Here is a 22852-nt window from a genome sequence, read left to right as displayed (position 1 = left end):
AGAAACAAAGGTCTGTGCCAAGAAGTGACTGCTCTGCTTTGGTCAGGGAGAAACCCCCTCCCGTGCCCTGCTGTCTCATGTCCTTTCTTGAACCCGTGCCCTTGTCTCCTCTGGTCCAGATCCTCATTCAGAGCATGCCAGTGGGCTGGCCAAGAGCTCCTCCTGCACTGCTGTGTGCCGGTGCTGCCAGCCCTGCTTTGCTCACCCACTGACTGGGCTTCTGTGCTGCCTCTTGTAAACCCCCAAAGCTGGGGCTTGTCTGCAGCCTACCACACTCAGGGAACTGAGAAAGGCCTTCCTTGATACTGACTTTAACCTGGGAAAAGTTATTCCTGAGTCATGCTGCTCATCCTGAAGAAAACAGATATTAGGAATGGGCAGATTACCTTGCCCCACAACCTCGTCCAAAGGTGCTGTGGGAAGAAGAATGACAGGCTACAGGCTTTGGCAGTGAGGGTCCAGCTCTCCTTTCTGCTGGAGAGCTCAGGAACATTCCTGCCCTTCACATCCACTCTTGGGACCACTAGACATGTGGCAGAGTCCAGCTGCCTGCTCCCTATCCTGGTGAAGAAGCTGTGCTTGGCCTCCTGCTGCTGGTGATGAGGCTCATGATGCAAAGCTAAAGCTCGTTCCTCTGAGCGGCTGTCTCCCGGCGCTGGCTGCCCTCCCCTGTCCGCAGCCTTTGCCCTCCCAGCCCAGTGCTGCCTGCTTGGGATCCTGCCCTGCCTGAATGCTGGTGCCTGGGGAGGAACAGGCAGGGTGGTGCTGGAGCAGCAGCCCATGGGGGCAGGGGCCAGGGGTGTGGGACAGCACCAGGGCTGAGGGCAGCAGGGCCCTGCAGCCCTTTGCTGGGCTCTGGAGGCAGCAGAGCTGGGCTGCTCACTGCAGCATCAAGTGTCCAGGCATCCTCCACCCTCATTCAGCTGCTGCAGCTGCCTGAGCTAACACTGTACAAAAGGCAGTGAGCTGGGGCTTAGGCCACTCGATGTGTATGATGCACAGTATATGATTTTTTTATTTGACTTTTTGTTTAAAAAAAAACCAAGCACCCTGAAAACCTAGAGTTGAGTGATAGGCCTCTTGTGGGCCACACAATGAGAGGGGTCCAGCCTGGACTAGCCCCATGACAAGGAACTTGTAGCAAGGTATTTATCTTGACTTTAGCTTGCCAGAAGTTTTGCTGCTGTGCAGACAATGTCTGATCCTTTCTCCTTCCCTGGCATCACTTGGGTCTCAGTGAAACCTCCTGTGTGCTCCATGTGGGACCCTAGCTCTGCTGGATAGGAGCAGAGAGCTACAGATGCCCCCAGTCTCACTGGGCTGGCAGTGGCCTTTCCCCAGGCTTTGGAGGTGGACCAAGCTGCACTGGTGAGATGCAGTGGTTCCCAGAGGGGTGCAGATGGATGCTACCAGTGTCCTGCTTTCCTGCTGTGGGAGAGTCCTGTGCTGCTGGATTCTGTCCTGGTGCTGTCCCCACAGCTATATCAGCTGGAGACATGCACAGGCACCTTAGAGTTGTAATGTCAGGTGCCAGGGCTCAGCCTACAGCCTGAAGGTTGTTTGGGTGGTGTAGGTTCTGCTCTGGCTCTGGGAGCAGCAAGCTGGCTGGCCTGCAAAATCCCTTGGTGTGTGCCAGGTACTTAGTTAAGTGTCAAGTGATTCTTTGTGGCAAGGCAGTAGTGGGAAGAGCTCCTTGAGAACAGAAGGGATCCCATGCCTTGCCAGGGTTCTGAGGGACTTCACAGCCTTTTGATGATGGAAAGAAGACAGCAGGAAGAGAGTGCTAGTTCCCTCAAGAGCTGGAGTGCCCCAGATCCATCTTCTGGGTTACTCCAGCAGAAAATTGATTGAGCACTGGAACAGGCTCCCCAGGGAAGTCACAGCACGAAGCCTGTCCAATTTCAAGAAGTGTTTGAACAATGCTTTCAGGCACATGATGGGATTCTTGGGGCATTCTGTGCAGGGCCAGGAGTTGGACTTGATGATCCTGATGGGTCCGATCCAACTCAGCATATTCTATGATGTGGTGTTTCTAAAATCTGTGAGGGCAGGACTGGGAAGTAGAGCCAGGGTAGGAGCAGCTCGGCCGGGTGGATGCTGGCTGGCCCTGCTGGGGGCCAAGCTGAGGCAGGTGGGGCAAGAGCAGTGCACTCGTGCTGCTGGCAAGGAGGGCTAAGCTGAGCACCTTGGAGCCTCCTGCAGCACAGAGACCACTGTGAAAGATGAACTAAACCCAGGTCTCCTACACATCTGGCTCCAAGCACACCTTTGGGATGGGACTGCTCTCTGTTGGAGCCCAGCAGGGTTGTTCTGAGCTGCTGCTCCCACTTGGTCTGAAATCTCTGCATGGTCCTTCCTGGAGAGCACCTCTCCTGCAGCTGCATGTGTCTTCTAGCTTGACTTAGCCCTGTGTTCTCTGGGCCCTCCTGGGACACATTTGCAGCAGTACAGGAGGGTCTGTATGGGACAGGCTTAGTCATGAGAAAGAGTCCTGTGTCATCTTGTCCACAGATGCCGTGAAACTCCTCCCTGCTCAGGTCGTGGCACTGGGTGCCTTTCCTTGCTCTCACCTAGCTTGACTTAGATGTGGGCCATGCTGGCCTGTGTCATGTAGCCAGGATCAGAGTTAGAAGCCTTCGCCTCTTCAGTATGATGGCATGAGCCATGGACCAGCATCAGCATGCAGAATTGGTCACCTCATGCTGGCCTGAGAAGTGCCCACCTGTAGGACCTGTTGGCTTTTGGTGTTCCTGCCAAGGAGGGAGACACGATGGGGGTACGGGGTGTCACTGGGGCTGGCCTGTGGGCTGGCAGCAGTGCAAGCTGCTCCCTTGTGCCAGCAAGTCTGATGGCTCATGGCTCATGGAGTGGGGTTTGCATGGTACTGGAGGGAAAGGAGAGGCAGGTGTTTGTGGGACTTCTGTCTTAAAACACTTGTCAAATACTTCTGCGCTCTTTGGCACCTGTTGCTGGCACTGTGCAGCAGACAACTGCTGAGGGTTGGCTGCCCAAAAAGCATCTACTGCCGATGGCTGTGTTGAGTGTGCCGTGGCTGGAGCTGCTGTGGGGAGGGCGTGGACTGTGACCTCACGCTGTCTGCTTGACTGTCACAGCGTGTTTATCCTGGGGAGCTGCAGCAGCGCCCCATCCACCCAGGACCGGCGCTGCATGTGGCAGGGCTGCTCCTGGCCTTCCTGCCACCACAGCACTGGTGGGAAGGAGGCGTTGAGGCCAGCTTTCTCCTGCATCTGGCAGTGTCCAACCTATGCCCAGTCCCCAGAGAAATCAGGCCTAGGCAGGTTGGCCTGGTCCTGAGGGTGTGTGAAGCCCAGGAGGGGGTTCTGGGTTCCTCTGTGTTTGGGTGTAGCTGCTCTGGCAGTGCCTGGGAGCTGTGGCCATTGCAGAGACCAGCTAAAAAGTGCTGCTGGCCGAGCTGGGCCACAGCCACTGTTGCAGGGATCCTGGGGGAACACTCTGTTTGCCCCAGAGAGCTCTCATGGTGCTGCATTGCCACAGACCCCTCATTGGTCCGCCGGAGGGGTACAGTGTGGGGACCTCATTGCCTCTGGCACTAAGGTGCTGCTAAGAGCTGGACTTGCAACTGCAGCCCCTCTGATCAGGCCTGGTGTAGGGGAGTTGCTTGGAAATCATCCCTCCCTCAGCCCATCCTGCCCTGTGGGCTGCAAGGTGGGTGCTACTCATGCAGCATCCTCCCCGCCATGGGGGCACAGGCCTGGGGACACAGCCAGCCTGGCCCCAGCACTGCATCTCGGGCTGCTTCTGGGAAGACATGGCTCTTCTCCTCCTTGCTTGCCCCATCTTCGTCCCCATAGCAGCTCTTCTGTGGTCACAGTCATGGGGCTTGCAGCCTGCCTCAAGTTCCTGCATCCTCTCCAGTCTCTTTCTGCTGTCATTGCTGCTTGGCAGAGGCTGGTTTGTTTACTTCCCTCTGCTGCTGCAGGGCTGGCAGTGTCCGACACGTCTCTCAGCAGGGCCTGGGCTATACCCGAGGCTCTGAGGAGTTGGAGTGTGTTCTGTGCTTGCCCCAGGAGTGCTGCTTCTTGCTGAGACTGCGGCTGCCATGTTAGTCTTGGCCAGTGGGTTTCAGGCAGCACTGAGCTGTGGGGGATATCTGTGGTTGGGCTCTTTCCATGGCTCAGCAGAGCAGATGTCCCCAAGCTTGTCCCTGAGAGTTTCATTCCAGCAGTTTTATTGCTCTCAGCAGCCCCGGGGTTGGCTTGGCCGCCGGGAGGGGTGAGTTGGAAGGATGAAGTGCCTCAGGGTCAGCAGTCTCATCATTGTGAATTTTTTTTTGTGTTGTGTCTTGCAGAAATAACATTCATCCCAGATTTGATGATAATGAAAATACAGAAAAAAGAAAAGCAGGTTTGTGACCCTCTCTCCTTCTCCCAATTCAGCTGTCAAGGCCTGAACACCATGTCCCATGTGGAAATGGTTTCAATTGATGTATGGTGGGAAGGAGGCTGGGGGAGTGTTGTCTTGAATTGCCAGACAGGGGTGCAGCTCAGCTCCTTGAAGTTTGACCTGAGCTGCACCCCAGAGTGGGCGAGCCTGATGGGGCCATTGAACAAGGTGGAGTTTATCTTCAGTAGTGGAAATGCTCTTGACTTGGTGCTGTCCCCAGTGGAGGAACAGCCCTTCTTTTTGTCTTGAAGTCCATAGTACTGGTTCTTGCTGTAATCTCATTACAAAACCACATGTTTACTGTGATTACTGTTACTGACATGATACACCAGGACTAATGCCAGCTGGGAGGTTTGGGAAGATCATGTCTGGGAGCTGTGAGAGCTTGGACAGGGAATTTTCTTCCCTTACTCAGAAAAAATCCCATCTCACAAAGCTGCCATTTCTGCATTGCTGCATTGGATAATAACAACCTGCTGCTGCCAGAGATTTATGAGCCAGTGGTCTCCATATTAACTGTGTGCAGGGGAAGGGCCTGACCGCTGGCACTCTGCTGAGGGGAAAGGACCTGTTACATGCATGGAGTCTTACTCTGCCTGTGGGGCTGAAATATGGCTGGAGGTATAGAACAAACTGGTCTGCCTGGAGCTAATTTGTGTCCCTGCTGCTTTTAATGGAAAACCATTAAAGTGAGCACTGAGCTAAGGGATAAATCTGTTTGAGAGCACAAGCCAGTGCCATTTCTAACCAGCTCTGAAGCAGCACGTGCTGCTCAGGGTACCCCAGATCACACTGCCATGGCAGGTTGATGGGAGGAGGAAGGGAGGGAAGTGTTTTGAAGAGGTCAGTGTGCTGTTCTGGGCTTGCAGCAAGGCAGATGCTGCAGATATTAGGTGTGTGTTCAGAGCACCAGTACTGTAGGAAGTAGTGAGTTTAGAACTGTGTTCTAAAGATGCTGTGAAGAAGCAGAGCCAGCCTCAAGGTGAGGAGGAGGAAGGAAGCATGGAAGGTCTTGTGTACCAGCATGGCTGGATTGCTCCTGATGGGGCAGTGCAAAGGCCTGGAGGAGAGCAGGGTGCTTTGGGGTGTGGGTCTGTGATCACCCTCCTCTGATAGCAAAGCCCAGGTAAGAAATTCATGCTACTCATTGGGCTAATATAGCAGGTTTGGGTGCTCTTGAGATGGGATGACTGAAATGACATGGGGTTTAAGCACAGCAGAACCATCCTCCCCCACCAACTGGAAATTTTAGAGGGCTCAACTGACAAATCGTTTTCTGTGCTGCTGCTGCAGATAAAATCTGGGAGGAAGATAAAGGCATGTGGTGTGAGCAAGGAGGGGTAGTGTTCCAGCTGCTCATCTCCTGAGCTCTCTAAGCCAGCAGCAGTACACAACAATGCTTGCAGCATGTCATGGGGTAGAGTGCAGCATTCCCAAATTCAGTGTTTGGAAGAAAGCCTGGCCAAGCAGGGCTCCTGCGGGCATTCTGGGTGCCTGGTTGAAGGGGTGGGTGGCTCCCTGTAATGCTCAGATGAGCAGCATTGGGGGCAAAACTCACAAGGGGTCAACATTGCTCTGGACACCTGAGCCCAGGAGTGCCCACACCTTGTAAACAGACTTCTCATGGCACCAAGGGGGGCTGTTGCCTTCCATTGGAAAGTCTCTCTGGAGAAGATGAGATGCTTATGTGGTTCCAAGGCTTTCAAAAGTCTTGTGTTTCCCTGCCAGCCTCTCACCTGCAGAAACTCCCTGTTGGGCATCATGTAGCTGTAGGTTCAGGCCCAAGCGTGAAAAGGCTGGCAAAATGCTGGTACCCTTCATATTGGTGAGGGATGGCAGGAGAGCTGTCAACTGCCTTTGGGAAAAAGTATTGGATGTGCTCCCTCCGTTCCCAAGCCCTTGGCTGTCCTAGGTCAGTGCTTTGTCCTGCCTATATCCACTGCCAGTGGATTAGGAAACCTGGGCTGGAGAGATGGGGTCTCGAAGTGGGCTGTCTGGGGAGGAGCTCCTCTCTGTGCCCCCTTGGTGCCCCCCACAGCAGTACCTCTCTTCCTGTGCAAATTATGATGGCAATGCCAACTGGTGCGCTGTCTGAGGGGCTGTAGTTAGCAAAGGCAGGGGCTGTGTTTCCACAACTCTTCTTCCTTAGTAATGCACAAAAATCTGGTACATTTGTCACCAAGCTGTGACTAACTCGTGAAACCTGTCACTTGTCTCATGACTTACAAGTTTTCATGCCAGGGTGCCTTGTCTGCTGGTGGAGGTGGGACAGGAGTGCCTGGTTACCCCCGAGAGCAATGACAAGTGATGGATTTCCTTTGAGGGCTCAGCACCATCATTCCCTGGACTGCCTGTCCTGTCTGTGTCCTGCTTGTCCCTCGGCACCGAAGGGTCTTCTACTCCTTATTTCTGCCAAACTCTGAATTGTTAAATAACCAGAGAAATAATGAACTAAAATAAATGCAGTTATCCCACAGTGCCTGTAAATCTCCTTATTCTAGAGCCATGGAAATGCTCCCATCCTGCGTGGACTGTGGTAGCAGAGCAGAATTATGTTGGAGACAGAGAGATGGAAAGCCTTGTGATCCCTTAGCCTTCTTCTGGAGGGCTCTTCAGACTTTCCAGCCTTGGCTTGGAAGTGGTGGGAATGGCTGTATCCCCTGCAGTGTGCGGACAGCAGTGGGAGGCAGCCCAGGGCTGCAGGCACCATGTGGCTGCTGGGCAGCCCTTGCAAGAGGGAGGCCCCTGGGAGCATCTGGTGGGAGCTCTGCTTGTTTTTGCTTCAAGCACTCACTGATTAAATGAAGGATTTTCCTGAGTTTTATGGGTCTGTTTATGTGAAAGTGAGCTTTGCTGTCTCACGTACTGGAAATGCTGTTGGGGGTTTTTACCAGAGTTCCCCGTGGCTGGAGTGGGATCCAGAGCAGTGGGAGCCGGCACAGGGGGCAGGGCTGTCCAAGCCGGGGGGCACTTGTGTTTCTGTCCCAGGCTGTGTCTGTGGGCTTTTTTTTGTCATGATGAGACTGTCAGGTGTGATGACCCTGGGCGCTGGGTGCGTGGAGGAGTTTTGGGCACTCACTCTGTCAGGGTGAAGGGTGGGGAGAGCAGTGAGCTGCCAGGGTGCCCTTCTCCTGCACACACAGCCAGGAGTGCTGGGTCTCCCCCAGCGTCCAAGGGCTGCACAGGCTTTCCTCCCTGCCAGAGAGAACTGAGTGGGGAGGACAGCCTGGACAGCACAGGGCAGCAGCATTGCTCTCTGCCCCACCCATTCCCTGTGCCAGGGCGCTGGGACCGGGCTGGCCCAGTCACCCGATGGAGCTTCCTAGCTGTAGTTGTTGAGGGCTGCATTGTGGTGGAGCATCTTGGGAACAGAGCCAGGCCCCACCTCCATCATGCACATCCCATGGTGACTGCAGAGCCTGCTCGGAGACATGATGGAAGGTGGCACTTGTATATTTTTAGCTTCTTGCTGCATTGGATTAAGAGCTGGAAACAAGGGGTGCGGACACCGGGCAAACAGAACCCAACAGCCCATGCTGTGCACGCTGCTGGTGGGAATGGGGCTGGTTTGGCTCACCAGCCTGCCAAAACCCTCTGTGTGAAAGAAGCTGCCTGTTCTGCTCCTGTTGGGCTCTGTGGCCAGCTGTGTGGATAGACTGGGCTGGTGACAGCCAGCCTGAGCCTCTCAGGGAGGCAGAGCTGTGTCATGATGCCCTGCTGGTGGAGCAGCAGGTTGGCTGGTGACTTTGGTGGGGGGAGATGGGTAGTGAGGGTGCTGGGCAGCCCCCAGGCATCAGTCTGTGCCTAAAGAGCATGGAGATGGCCCCTGCAGTCAGGGTCCCTGTGGACACTCCACATACAGAACAGATCTCTGGGGGGTTTGATGCATGCCCTAGACCCACATGCGGGCTTCTGCAGAACTCTTCTGGCAGGCTGCAGGAAAGCTTGGCCAAGCCTGCAGCAAACAGGGCTTGAATTGTCCTTGCAATTGGGTGCAAGGTGGCATGTGGCACGGCCACTGCTGCTGGCTGTGGTCACACTGCCTGGCAAGACTGTGTTGTGTGGATGTCGTCTGAGCCTGGTTGCCAGGGGAGGTGGATCTGCTCTTGGTGGTGTGACCATTAGAAGGGCTCATCTGTTGCCTCCTTGCTGGACAGAGCTGCCATTCAGATCCTGAGGCATGGCAGAGCTTTGTCCTGCTGGGAACACTGTGCTTTTGGAGAAAAAAGCCTGCAGGATGGATTATGGGGTGGGCATGAAGCTTTTGGTCTTTTCTCCTTCCCACACCCAAACTTGTGGGTCAGTGCAGGGTTTGGATATGGATCAGGCTCCAACACCCAGCAGTGCAGATGCAGCATCTCCTTGATCCCCATCACATCTCCTGGCAGTGCTGGCATGGGACTTTTGCCATGTGGGTCCAGGGGAGCTTCTCTGCTCCTGCCTCTCACAGATATTATTATTACTATTATTATTACTATTATTATTATTATTATTATTACTACTGCTGCTGCTGCAAGTGCATAAGCTGTGTAAATCCGTGCTACCTTTATGGGGCAGCAGATGTTGCTTCTTCCCCTCCCCACTTCTCTTTGCAGTTTCCTCTTCTTCACTGTTGTTCCCTTTGCAGGTACCTGGCGCAGGCAGGTGAGGCTGAGGGTTTTGTCCCTGCTCACCACAGGCCTGGCTCACCCACTGGCCTGAGCTCGTCCTTGCCCTGAGCAGGTGTGGGGAAAACACTGCTGAATTTTACTGCTCCTGAGCTCCCGTGCAGGTACCAAGGGGAGTTTGTAAACTGTCCCTTCACATCCCTGTGAACCCAGCTTTGCTGGAGGGCTCGCAGAGGGTCGGGGGTGCTGTGTGAGCCTCGTGGGTCGGAGCAGCCAGTGTATCCCACAGGCTCAGCATTTTGAGAGAGGGAGGGACCCCTTAGAGGAACAGGGGCAGGAGCCGCTTTGCCTCCCACCTCCTGGTGGTGTTTTCCCCCAAATCCTGAATAAAAATTCAGGATTCAAATTGAGACTATAAGTGAAACAAAGCAATTTTAAATTAAGGAAACACACCACACCATTAAGGCCCACCCTGACCTTGGCTTTGCCGTAGAATGGGGTCATGCAATTGTAAGTGTGCTCTGTTAGCCTCCACAGCTCTCTGGGGAGGTTTTAAACATTTTTTTCTCCTGACCTTCTATTTGACAGTAGTTAGACACATGGAACAAGACTTCGTGCTCCAGGGATGCTGAGGGACTCTATGAAATGTAATTTATAGAAGATTACTCTGTGAATAAAAAAACCATTACATAAAAGTGTATTCTGGAAGTGTGAAATCATTACAATCATCACCAAAAAAAATGCCAGTTCAGAGACAGTGCAAAGGCATGGTTCTAGGGATAAAAAGTGCTCTGGGGAAGCAGAGGCTGCTTGGATTGGGTTACCAGAGGTTCAGAGATGGGCATCATCTACGAAAACCTGGAAGTCATCATCTTTACTTCTTCCCCACTCCAAAATACCCAGAAGCAACAAGCTTGCTTAGGTGGACATGTAAAAAGACGTGTAGAATGGGCAGTTGAATGGAAAATTATGTTTCTATTTAGTTTTAAAAAGCGATAGTAAGAAAAAGGACATGTACTCTGAATTTCAAAGTAACCCTGTAGCAAGGCAGGGCATCACAGATTTTTAGGAACCACTAAAGACATGGAGTCTAATAAAAAATCTTTTTCCAACTCTCTCAGGATTAAAAAGCCTTTAAGAGGAGTCACGGGGTAAATATGGTGCCAAGTGAGGGCTTGTGGAAACTGAGCATTGGCGGAACAGCTCAATCAAACAGGCTCCCTACCCAGAGTCATCTCTGAGGGTTAGAGGGTTGCCCTTAAAGGGAGTGGTAAAGACATTTCTGAGCAAAGTAACATAAGCCGCCTGTTTTTCCCTGTTACTCGGGAATTGTAAAGGAACACAATGAGATTTGGGAAAATAAAATTTAAAAAAATAAATTAAAAAAAAAAATAGTATTGGGGCCATCACCCATTAGGGCCATGGAAGGGGAGAGGGGAGTAAATGTGAAACTAAAGGCCAGTAAGTTCATTTAGGTATTGAGTAATAGTAGTAATAAACACTTTGTTTCTGAAAATACTATGCTGGTGAATAGTCAGCATGACTTTTTCAAAGCAGAGTTAGTCCTTACAATCTCTTGGGGATTTTAAAGATAACTGGGTCACAGGGCTGAAGTTGGGCTGGGGTGGTGCAAGGCTTATGGGCTCCCAACCAGCAGCTGAGGAAGTTTCTCACTGAATGCTTGTAAACACGTGAAGCATTGTCCTGATAAAAGGCCTTTCTGTAAATTAGTGACTGGTTAAAGGCAAGGAAGCCAAATACAGGGAAGATATTGCTGCTTTCACAGCATGGGTCGGGAAAGAAAGCTGCTGGCTGATTCCTGCAGTCATCTGAGATGCTGAAGTGGAAATGGAGGCAGAAAAGTTGAGGAAAGTCTCAAGATGTACCCAGTAAAGCATGGGAGAACCAGCCACGTGCATGTTGTCACTGGGGGCTGTCCCTGCTCCTGGAGGAGACTGTAAAGCACTGGCAGAGTTTGGTGTCTGCCTACAGGTTGTCCCAGGGTGCATTCAGTGGTTTGTAAAGGGAAAAGGAACAGAGCAGAAACCCTCCTACTACCCTGTGGTACCTCTGATGCTACGTGCTGCCTACTGCCATAGCCAGTGAGGTTGGAAGAATGAACTGAAGGCTGAACAGGATAAGGCAGGTGGCCTGAGAGCTGGCCTAGCCCACCTGTGAGAAGAGGGTGACTGTAGCTGGGCCAAGAGAGCTCTGCAGGGGGAGGATGGCAAAACTGAATTGTACAGAGCATGTGACAAGGACACCCCCCTCACACCTTGAGAAGTAGAAGCCGCTTAGGAGGGCAGCAGGATTTAACCAAAATTCGTGGTTTTCCCCAACACCTTATGAGTTTGTAGCACTGAATGTCCCCAGGTGCTTTGGCACCCAGGGTGACAGGTGGGTTCATCGTGGTGTGGGTGCAGCCTGTCTCTGGCCCAGCCTGGGCAGACGGGGTACAGAGATGCTGCCTGCCCTGCCCCACTTCTGCCCCCTCAGGGTCAGAGCATTGCTTAGAGCAGCCCCCGGCTGGTCCGGACCAGCCCAGAGCAGCCTGCCTTGCCCAGCTGCAGCATGTCCCAGGGCTACAATTTTCCAGCTTTAGGCTCCTGCAGCTACGCATGTTCCTCCCCTGGGAAGGGGGTCTGAGTGTGGTGGTATGTCAGTGCTGGCCATTGCTGCACAGTGGCCAGTAGCCCAGTCACAGCTGTGGGCAGCCTGTTGGCTCATGGATACCTGTGTCTCAGGCCACTCAGGCCGAGGTTGCTGCTGCAGCAGAGCTCCCTGCAGTGAGTGCTGTGTCCCCAGCAGTGTGAGACCGGCCCTTCAGCCTCTCACCCTTTGGAAGCAGAGGCGATTTCTGTTGTGCGCAGGGGCAGCGGCCGATGTTCCGGCAGCAGCTGCACGGGGACAGCGAGCTCCTGCCTGCCACGAGGAACCAGCCGGGCTGCTGCAGGCAAGGCAGCGAGGGTGCTCTGGAGCCATGCAGGAGCACAAGCTGGCACTGCTTTCTTAGGCTTTTCCTGTTGATAAGAAGCCAGGATAAACTGAACCTCATCAAGGGGTAGTAGAAAAAACCCATTCCCTGGCTCATGGCAGTGCGCCAGGCTCTCACTGCAGACTGTACTTGGCAGCACAGTCCTACATGCATGGTCAGAGCTTGCTGTGGGCTTCAGGAGCATAACATGAAACATTTTCCCCTCAAGACAAACCAAGCAGCTTTGGGAGTATAGTTTCTGGGCTGGCAGCATTTGGTGGGAAGCAGCCTGGTCTCCTTGCCTCTCTGTCCCTGTGCTGCCTGTGCGAGCCCTGGCTGTGTGCCTCGGTCCCACAGGCCGGCATTTGTTGGCCCTTTCATGGCAGGGCCTGCACCAGAGGCTTCTGGTTGCTCCAGTTGGAGGCAATCGCTGCTGACTGGGACCAGCACTGCTCCTGGGACATGCCAGGCTGTGACACCTGATGCTCCCAGGGATCGCAGGCCGCGGTGCTGACACTGAGTGTTCGGAAAGCAGACTTCCAGCCTTTCAGGGAGATAGTGGGATTCCTTGGGAGACTGCCCTCTGGGACAAGGGAGTGGAACAGAGCTGATCTTTAAGGAAGTGTGGATCAGGTTATCAATCCTTGTATCGATCCCCACTGGGGCAGGAACAGATCGAGAGCAGCCCTGCTGAGAAGGATTTTGGGGGTGCTGGTGGATGAGAGGCTGCACACACCCTCAATCGATAAAACAAAGTCAAATACCAAATTCTGGAATACCAAATAACTTACCCACTGTGCTGGAAGATCCACACATCTTGTATGGGCAGGATTCCCAAAAGAATGCCTTATTATTGAATGGGATCTTACTTGTGTCCCAGACTGGTTGAAGTGTCTGTGGTCTTCTCCAGGAAAGTCCTCTTCCAGCATGAAGATCCAAAGACCCCTCAGATCCATGGGAGATCAGGCAGAGTGTCCCATCTGGAGTTGCCAAAAAATGATACCAAAATGAGCCCGATAGAAACTTTCTAACACAGTTTTGAGTTTTAGAAAGCAGGCATTCTTTATTGCAGCATGCTCATGACGTGGAGGATCGTTCCTCTAATCAAGCGTGCTGAGCATTGGGTAAACAGAGTTTTTATCATACACACTGATTACATATTCATTAGCTATCCCCACTTCCTTGACTTTATTTTACATAGTTGCACCCCTTATCAGAAGTCCTTATATGTTTCTTCAGTAGTCTTCAATGTCCCGTGTCCTTTTTAGGTGGCTGTTCCTTGAGCCCCACTTTTGAGTAAGCGCAATATCGTTGTTTTGCATAACTTCTGCTTTGTCACCCTTGCAGAACTGAGCTGGCATCCTGCTTGTGTTTTGCTTGACTTCTGTTTGCCTAAGTTACATCCTTTATCTATTTCTGCAAGGCTGTGCTGTTGTGTTCTACTGTCCTTGATAAGAGTAAATGTTTTTCTGTTCTACTATCCTTATCAAGTGAGTAAAATGCTGTTCTGTTCTACTGTCCTTATCAGGGGTACTATCTAAAGGGGACTTACAAGAAAGATGGAGAGGGACTTTTTACAAGAGCGTATGGTGACAGGACAAGGAGGAATTGATTCAAACTGAAAGAGAGTAGGTTTAGATTAGGTATTAGGAGCAAATACAGATATATATACATATATATAAGATTAGATATTAAGAGGAAATTCTTTGCTGTGAGGGTGGTGAGGCACTGGAAGGGGTTTTCCAGAGAAACTGTGACTACCCCATCCCTGGGGATGTTCAAGTCAAGGTTGGACAGGGCTCTGAGCAACCTGGTCTAGTGAAAGTTGTCCCTGTACACGGTAGGGGGTTGGAAGTAGATAATCTGTAAGGTCCCTTCCAACCCAGGCCATTCTATAATCCTAAATTGTTACAGCTGATCCCCATCTTGTGACAGCTGAGGAATGCAAAGGCTGGGACTGATGCTGTTGCACAGCCAGTGGTCTCAGAAGCAGCATCAACAGTGCGGATTTTCTCCTTGTCCTGAATAGGTTCCCTTTAATTCCTTAGGTGCCTTGTGATGGCTGGTCCATGTGGCAGGATGGCTGCTCCCCCATCCCAGGCTGCTGGTGCAGATGGCAGCAGGGGCCAGGGCTGGAAGCGGCCGCTGGTGGGCAGGGGTGCTGGTGCAGCCTGCTTGACCGATGCCAGCCAAGCCTGCAGCCCCACTCATGGGTGGCTGCAGGGTCATCAGGGGCCTTTCCCCTTGCAGTCCGTTTCATTTAATGCTTCCATATAATCCAAATCAGAAGTCCGAGTGTTATGGAGCACCCTGTGCCTAGACAACCCTGGATGGGCTCCAGCCCTCAGCCTGTAAGATGCAAAGATTTGCATTCGCTCCCACAGCTCTGAGGTGTCTTGAGGAAGTGGATGGTGCCGAGGCTCTGCAGGGCCAGGGTGTTGCTGCCAGAGGCACTGGCACCTCCGCCTCAGTACCAGGGAAGGGGCTTTTGTAAGCCTCTGGCCTGGGGCAACTGTGGGTGTGGGGTGGCGAGGCAAACACTGCCCCTGTCCCCACAGGCACAGGAGGTGCTGCCCAGCACTTCTGGGCCACTCACCAGCTGCCCCACAGATTCCCTACGAGAAGGTGACACCTCCAGGCTGGTGGGATGGGCCCATATCTTGTTTCATGGCATAGCCACCAGTGCCCAGTTTCCAGCCCCAGTCATGCTGCTGGGCTTGGTCTGGTGCTGCCCTACCAGCCCCACAGTGATGAGCGAGGCCAGCGATGGCCACTGCTTCCCTCTGGTCATGGCTGAGCCATGCGTGAGGAGGAGCTGGGGTGCTGGGGATGGGCACTGACTGGTAGAGAGCTGAAATGGAACCCGACATGTTCCTTTCCCCATCCTTGCTGCACACAACTGTGCTTCTGCCTGCTCCTTTGTGCATCCCTTGCTCTCTCTCGCTCTGGCAGCTGTTTCAAGGGATGTTTCTGGTTCCCATTGAGAGTTGTCACCCACAGCTCCCTTCCTTGGGCTGTCCCCTGCCAGCCCTGTCAGCCTGGGCTGCTCTTCCAGAGCCAAGGTTGCTGCACATTGAGCCTGGGCCCTCACCACATGCACTCTGGCTGCTGCTTGAGGAGAGCTGGGCCCTTGAGTGCTGCTGTCTGGTCATGCCTGCTGCAGCCAAGCATGCTCAGGAGGCAGCTCAATTCCTTTCAATGTTCAGTGCTGGAAAGTTCACAGGAAACAAAGGAAGTACTGAGCTCTTCTCTCCTGGCCTGGAGGGAGCCCTTGCACCCAGCAGTTCCTGTGGGCAGTGCTGGTCTAACCCTTTTCTTCTGCCTCGAGCTCTGCCCCAGATGGACCTGGGAGCGCACTTTTTGTTTCTGTAGGCTGCAAGGCATCTCTAATTCCCTCTCCTTACCCTACTGGGACAATCGCTGGCTCTGGACAACTGGCAAGAAGGGTCTGGATGCACAGGTTGCTTTTGTCTTAGCCAAGTGGAGTCTGGAGTGTTGGATCAAAGGCAGAACAGTGTTTGGGGCACACTGGGGCCAGCCACCCCTGCTTGGGACCTGCATGGGCTAGGGGGGAGCTGAAAGGCCTCTGTCAGTCAGCCTCTGTTGGGCAGAAGAAGGGGGGGTCCTCCCTGTTGAGCTGCATCTGCTTGTGGTGGCCATTAGCCATAGCCCCTGAATGCTGAGGGATGCTGCCATGCTGCACTGGGTGATTGGAGCCTCGTGGGGCTGTGGTTCCCCCGGGGCACCTGCTGTTTACACCTGTGGCATTTGCTTCACCTGTCACCTTGCATTCTCTCCACAGCTGCCAAGCTTAAAAGCACTGAGCCTCTCCTCAATGTCGTCTGCCTGGGAGTGCAAGACACAGGACACCTTTGCCAGCAGTGAAGAGCAGGACAAGGTGCCCCACCAGGTGACAGTGACAGCCACAAACACAGGTGGCCAGTGCCAGTGCCCAAAGGAAGAGCCCAACGGGGCTCCCCAGAAGCGGACAAGCACCCAGAACGGGATGCAGGACAGTGGGGGCACGGGGGTGAAGAAGAAACGGAAGAAAAAGGATCTGGCAGAGCAGGAAGAGGGAGATAAAGCAGCTGTGGAGGTGAAACCAAAGAGGAGGAGAGAGCCTAAAGAACCAAAAGAGCCTAAAAAGGTGAAGGAGTCCAAGAAGCCGAAGGAGCCCAAGCAGAGGGAGGTGGCTAAGAAGCCCCGGAAACCTCGGGAACCCAAAGCCCCGAAGGAGCCTAAAGACAAGAAGAGTGGCTCTGAGCCAGCCCCCAGATCAAGACCCAAGAAGAGCAGGTGGGTGGTGGTGTGGCCCTGTCTCTGTGCTTGCTGTGGACAGGGCTGTGGGCTTGCAGGAGCTGCAGCTGGAAGAGAGCAGCACTGGGTGTGCAGGACACTTGGTCTGAAGGCTGGATGTGCTGCTTGGGATGCCAGGATGAGCTCTCTGGCCATGCAGAGACGGGACAGGTGGGTGCCCTTTTGGGTATGAGGCTCTGCAAGACTCCAGATCCATAAGAGGACTGGAGAGTCTTGGCCTCTTCTTGGTCTGGCCTTTGTGCCAAGTGTCCTGGGGCAAAAGGGACTTTAGGGGGGTGTCCCACCAGGACAGTGAGGTGCTCTGTGGCAGAGGTGCTCTGTCATATCTGATTTGGGGCCCAGGCAGAGGGTACGTGAGTGAGAAGAACCTGCCCTGGACTGTGTGGACATGAGGGGCTGTGCACACCCAGGGGCCAGCAGCCTGCCTCCCCTTGGCTCGGGTTTGGGAGCATGGCGAAGCGCATCCCATCCCCTCTCCCTCTCCAGGGAGACTTGTCCCTCCTGGCAGCTGTGAGCTGTGCTGGCAGTCAAGGCCAGCAGTGGGGGGAGGCCTGAGGACTCCCTTGCACTGCACAGGCCAGTGCCGCCACCTCTGGTAATTCCTGAGCCTTTTAATTAACAGGCTGTTTGGCCAGAAGCTCTGATTTCCTTTTAATGGAGAATGTGTCCAGAGAGCAGAGCAGGTCTCAAGAGCACCAATGCCATTTGGTCTTCCACAGCCCGACTCCTTCAGAGCTCGCTGCCAGCTGGATCCTGGAGAGGCCACGGCTGTGGAGCCGCTACTGGGGTGGCCTTTAGTGCCATTGGTGTGGGCTGGTTGTGGACAAGAGGAGGTGTGGGTTGCTCAGCAGGAGCCGTGTCCCCAGCAGATCCCTGAGCCATGCAGTGCTGTCACTTGTGCTCTTCCTTGAGCCTGGGGCTCTGCAGATGTCTGTCATGGGCTGGTGAGCCAGAGAGATGGGCATGGGTGGATCAAGCGGACAGTGCTGGGAGGGTGAGGGAAGGGCTCCTCCAGGCCCCAAGGAGGGCTGCAGAGGGATGGAGGTGGAGAGGGAAGGAGAGGGGCTGCAGGCAAGGAAGGGAAGGATGAAGCCCATGTGAATGCAGCATTGGGCCCCCAGGAGGGCCCTGGGATGAGGGATGCAGCTCTCAGATTTTCCTAATGACACTTCTCCACCAGTAAGGACCTGCCATACAGGCAGTTCACAGATCTGCCCCTGCAGGGGAACCCAGGGGAAGGGCAGGCCGTGGAGGCTTGTGCTCCTGGAGCCATTCATGGCTCTTGTAGGTCCTTTGGCTGCCAGCAGTGCCTTCACAGGATGCTGTCTATTCCATACAGGGCAGCCCATGACTGTGCAACCGGTTGTGAGTAGCTGGTGGGCAGGTCACCCTGCCAGAGATGGGGCTTGTGGCAGGGTGACCCCAGCTGCAGATCTGGAAACACTGGCTCTCCTACTTGGGCACAGCAGGATCTGGGCATACCGGCGGGGCTGAAGGGCAACCAGCTTGCTGTGCTGGGTGCCACCAGAGCCCTGGTGAGGAGGCCACTTCATGCAAACCAAACAATGTAATATAACTCTGTAACACATCATGCAACCAGAAGAAACTGTGTGTGGGAGTCCGGGAGTTCCACAAAGCTCTGTGCACTCCTGATGCTCTGTCCCAGTATAGCCTGAGCCTGTGGTGCTTCCTCCCATTCATCTGCACCTTCCAGGAGGACCTAGTTCCAGTTCCACTGCTTGGAAAGTCCAGCCCATGAGTCCTCCTTACAATTTCCCTGCCTCTGCAGCCCCTCTTTGAGCCTTTTCTTAGACTTGATTTGGGCTCTGGGTCAGCCACCAGCAAACCCTGCTGTGTGAGGGACAGCCATGGGTGTCAGGGTGGAAGCTCTGCAGGGAGCAGGGCTGTGTGTCCCCCTGTGCCCTCTGGCCACGTGGAGCTGGGGAGGTGCCTGGGGGCCCCTGGCAGCACAGGGAGGGGAGAGGCAAGCAGCAGGCTTTAGTTAGTTTATACTCTGTGTGGATGGAATGATTGCTGGGAGTCCTCTAAGTGGCAGATAATGGTGGCATAATTTCTTCTAAATTATTTCTAATCATAGTCAACGACTGACTCATGAATGAAGCAGTTAATTGTGACTTACCAATCAATGTCTTGGGAGTTACTGCTCGGTGGAAGCACTGCTTGCAGAGCATTTTCAGGGCCTCTTAATTGAGGCATATATGCATGGCCAGGGCATTTCTGACCTGAACAACAGATTTTTACCTTTATTTTTTGCTAGTCACAGGCAAGCAGAGATTTTTCTCAATAAATGGAGCTAAAACCTTGACGTGGCTTTGAAACTATTGGTTCCTCTGCCACTGTACAGATCTGGGATGTGGAGGGGATGGATGGTGGGGCTGGAAGTGAGGAAGGCGGCATTGCTCAGCGCTGGGACAAGCACCAGCTCTTTGGAGCCATTCCCTTAACAGTGTTCTTTGCAGAGGATAAGGATGGACTGGCATGCTGGGAGCAGTTGTTTTTTTACCGTGGTGCTTCCTGGTCCCGTTTCCTTGTGCAGGCAGGTTGTGGTGGTGCCACAGGGGTGCAGGTAGCCCTTACCCTGAGAATATGCCGTGGGACTGGGCTTGTCTTTCCATGTTTTTCAGGAAGGTGGTGGGATTCAAGGGAGTAGAGCCCAAGTCCCCTCCGTGACCTGAGCATGGAGGACGGTTTCCCGGTGGGACAGAGCTTCCCAGTGGGCCCTTGGAACTGGCAGTGGCTGCTGTGATGGGCCTGGAGAGTTGGATCTCTATCCTCCTGTGTCCATGGCAATCACAGGGCTTAACTCCCTCCAGCTGGAGGCTCGCTCCAGTCTGCTCAGCTGCCTTGGGAGGGGGCTCACTGCTGTGGCTCAGGAACCATGAATCATGAGCTGGAGCAGCTTGTGCTTGGTGTAAAGGTTTACTGGCAGGGCTCTGTGGCACATGCAGGAGGTGGCCAGCATGTGTGGCCAGTGCTCCTCAGACTGGGCTAGAAGGTTTGTTTCCAGGGTGCCAGGACACGGGTTGCCTCTGGAGCTGCTGAACTTTATTTCTGACTTTGATCAGCACAGGATGCATTTGGGAGTGCTGTGATCAGAGCAGGCACCTTGCTGCCCTGGCCTACTGGGTTTGGCGGTGGGGAGATCCTCTTTGTGCCTGTACTAGACCCCGTGAGCTGAACCCCAGCTCCTAATGCCCCTGTGGGGCTGTTCCCCTGGCTGGTGATAGCCCCCAGCCTCCACACCAGGCAGGGCAGGTGGATCCTTTCATCCCAGTGTTCTGGAACTGGATGGAGAAACACTTGGTGTGCTTAATGAGCGTCACTGACTGGGGATCCCCAGTGCTGGGGGAGGTCCCAGGAGCCTTGAGCTGCCTCTGGGTGATCTAGTGGGAGCAGTGCTCTGTGTGGGTGCCTGCTGCCTCTCCCCTGACAGGACATGATCTAACTGTCAGTCTGCCTTGGCAGCAAAGACACCCCCGTGGAGAAGAAGAAGAAAGGGAAGAGGAAAAATGAGATACCAGTGAACAGTTTGGATTTGGATCAGGATCTCCTGAGCCCATCTGTACAGAGCCCAGAGGAGTCTGCAGAGTCAGCTGACAGCCAGGTATGTCCAAAGCCCTCAGCTGCCTGCCGGTGGGTGAAATCCTGGCTGCTTCTCAGTGGGACCACAACAGGGCCCCTGGGCACAGGAATCAGAGAGCATGTTCAGCAGTATGGCCAGCTTCTATCAGCCTGAAGTCAGCTGTTGGCCCAGGGTTGGGTGCACACTGCTGCCCTGGGCCCTGCGTATCTCACAGCCTTGAGTCTCCCTCTCCACCACAGCTTTGGGCAGCTCCTTTTCCTGGCACAGCGCAGGGGGGCACGTTGGCCCCACAGCCTGGGGGGCTTCATTCCCTGCATCTCTACAGGGCTCCTCTGCCTCACATTTTGGGGACTGACAGGTCTCTGTGGGTCAGGATGGAGACCTCAGCACCTCAAGGAGTGCTTGGTCTTCCCACCACTCCCAACCTGCTGGGGCAGGGTGTGGCCTGGAAGGAATCCTGGCAGCTCTGGGGCTTTCTCTCTGCCACTCAAGCAAGGATGAGGTAGTTGGTCTGCCCGTGCCTCCCGGCGCTGCCTTTTCTCATCCTGTATACAGAAACGACGGTCTGGATGGCAGGTGAAGAGGAGGAAGTACAACGAGGACTTGGATTTCAAGGTTGTGGATGATGACGGCGAGACAATTGCCGTGCTGGGAGCTGGGCGAACCTCCGCGCTCTCCGCCTCTACTCTGGCGTGGCAGGCAGAGGTAGTGCTGGGTGTGGGGGTGGGGGGTGCGGGGGATCTGCCTCTTGCAGGGTGTCCCAAAATGTCAGTGCTGAGGCTTGAGGAAGTGGTGGCACCCAGCTCAAGGATGGGGTGAGAGAGTGCCTGTCTGGGAGGGTTCAGGCTGGATTTTCAGGAACTGTGAGATGGACAAGAGGTGTGCTGGTCCAACTGTCCCCCTCCTGCTTGGAGACTAAGGCCTTTGGAATGTGTCACGCAGCTGGACGTGTCTTAACCACTGCCATGCCCACCTTTGGCTTTGGTCTCTGTATCTCCTGTTCATGATTACGCTATCATTTTGTCCCTGCCAGCTGAGGGCTTTGTAGGTGCCAGGTCATCATTTTCTGCCCACATTGCTGCTCTCTGTCAATGCCTCAGAGCGTAGCGATGCCAGCCTGACCCTTGCCAGCTGAGTTGGTCTGCTGGGCAGCATGGCAGGGATCTGGGCAGCATGGCAAGGACCAGCCGATGCCACTGTGGTTTGGGCCTTGCTGTCCTGCTGCCTCTGCCCACTGGTTCAGTGCTGGCTCCTGGTGGGTGCTGGCTGCTCCTTCCTGCCTGCCTATGACTGTGTGTTGGATCCTGCAACTCATTCCATCTCTCTGGTCACTGACAAAGCTGCCACATATTAATAATGGTCACTAGTTGTTTTCATGGTGTTTCTGTAACCCTCTAGTCCCCTCTTCCCAAGGCTTTGGTGGGTATTAGTCAGCTCTGTTGATAAGTCCTGACCTGATGATCCATGCCTGGCCTGGGGCTGCCACACACCCTCAGGACATGCTGCTAGTGCTGCTTCAGCTCTGCCTGAGGCCGTGTCCCAGCTGGGCTCCTGGCAGTCATCTCTCCAAGTGAGATTTTCAAAGCAGCAGGTATGAGCTGCCATTGGCGTGTGTCCATGCTGCCAGCCTGTTCTCCTCTCAGTCCTAAACTTCCATCTCAGTTTGTCCTGCTCCAGATGGGTCATTAAGTGTGATGTCCAACAGCAGCCAGGCTGGGTGGCTGCTCTGAGGCCTGGCCAGCCTGCCCAGCTGGGCCTGCCCGTGGCTGCTTCCAGGACCAGAACTGATAGGCAGGGCAGGATGTGAGTGCTGCGACCTCAGGGATGCTCTCCCTACGACCTGGACTTGCCGCTTTCCCCCTGCCTCCTGGCCACGGTTCTAAACAGCTCTTTGGGGCAGTGCAGGGCTCCTCCAGCAACCTTCAGGCAGCCAGCAATGAGCCCCAGGTCAGTGGAAGCCTGTGTAAGGGCTGTGGATCAGCGTGGGAGCTCCCAGCGCCAGGGCACTGGACTGTCGCAATGGCCATGTTCACACAAACCCTCTGTGGGAGGGTCAGGCAGAGCCCAGCAGTGCCAGGGTGGATGCCTGGGCATGGGGGAGCAGGTGCTGTACAGTGGCTGTGGCAGGAGCACTTCTGCATGCTCCCTTCAGCTGTCTTAACCTGGTGTTGGGCAGAGTTCCCCAAATAGGGCAGGAATCCTTGGCTTTCCCAGACACTTTCAGAAGAGTGGTGTGGGATGCCCTGTCTGTCTGTCCTTCCCCCGCCTGCTCCATGCCTTTCTCTGAGAGACTTTCTAGTCTGCAAAGCAACTCCTCAGGGCTGCTTTGCCTTGGTCCAGACTCTGCCTCCATCTCAAGGGAATGAACAGTCCTTCTCCTTTCTGCTCTGCACTTTGCTCCTCCTTCTGCTGTACTATCTCCCAGCTCAAGCAGGCTCCACATTTTCGGTGTCCATCATCTCCCCTGAATCTTCGTGTGTGTGTCTCCTCTGTAGCACAGACAGGCACAAGCCTGTCTCTCTTGTCCCTTGGCATTTGGTGGGGCTGGTCCTGGCACAGCTGCAGCCAGGAGATCCTTCACCTTCCCTGAGCTGGCAGCAGGGCAGCGTTAGGGCCACCTCCAGCAAAGCCTGTGCTCAGCAGGAGGGGCTGTGCTGGGAGCCCCTGGGTGCCAGCAGAGGGTATCTATGGGTGATTCTCTGGGGACCGAGTGGAAGCCTGCAGAGGGAAGGAGGCAGCACTTCGAGCCTGCCAGGAAGAGCTGCATGGAGAATGGTGGGGTGAGGTGCTGTTGCCTGTGGCCATGGGCAGATGACAGTGTGGGGGTGGCATCCTGCCTGCTCTCCTGAGGCCCTTGGGGCCATACAGCACTATGGGGCTGTATAAATGCCAAGGCATGACCAGGATGTGGCATGGAGAGTGCCT

The 22852-nt window shown here is 54.4% G+C and overlaps 1 protein-coding gene across 3 annotated transcripts in view; it reads left to right on the top strand.

Moving 5' to 3' along the window:
- CHD6 (chromodomain helicase DNA binding protein 6) overlaps nucleotides 1-22852 on the top strand; it is a 69505-nt gene that overhangs the window by 9824 nt on the left and 36829 nt on the right. For all 3 annotated transcript variants that reach the window (XM_017746961.1, XM_017746962.1, XM_017746963.1), the window contains exons 2-5: nucleotides 4329-4386; nucleotides 15809-16302; nucleotides 19810-19948; nucleotides 20483-20632. In XM_017746961.1, the coding sequence (XP_017602450.1) occupies nucleotides 4354-4386; nucleotides 15809-16302; nucleotides 19810-19948; nucleotides 20483-20632 (816 nt within the window). In that variant the 5' untranslated portion in view covers nucleotides 4329-4353. The remainder of the gene's footprint in view (nucleotides 1-4328; nucleotides 4387-15808; nucleotides 16303-19809; nucleotides 19949-20482; nucleotides 20633-22852) is intronic.

The sequence above is a fragment of the Corvus brachyrhynchos genome, unplaced genomic scaffold, assembly GCF_000691975.1.
Source record: "Corvus brachyrhynchos isolate BGI_N302 unplaced genomic scaffold, ASM69197v1 scaffold661, whole genome shotgun sequence".
NCBI classification, from domain to species: domain Eukaryota; kingdom Metazoa; phylum Chordata; class Aves; order Passeriformes; family Corvidae; genus Corvus; species Corvus brachyrhynchos.
Note: the sequence above shows the minus strand (reverse complement) of the source record. Positions and strands in the feature narration are given on the sequence as shown.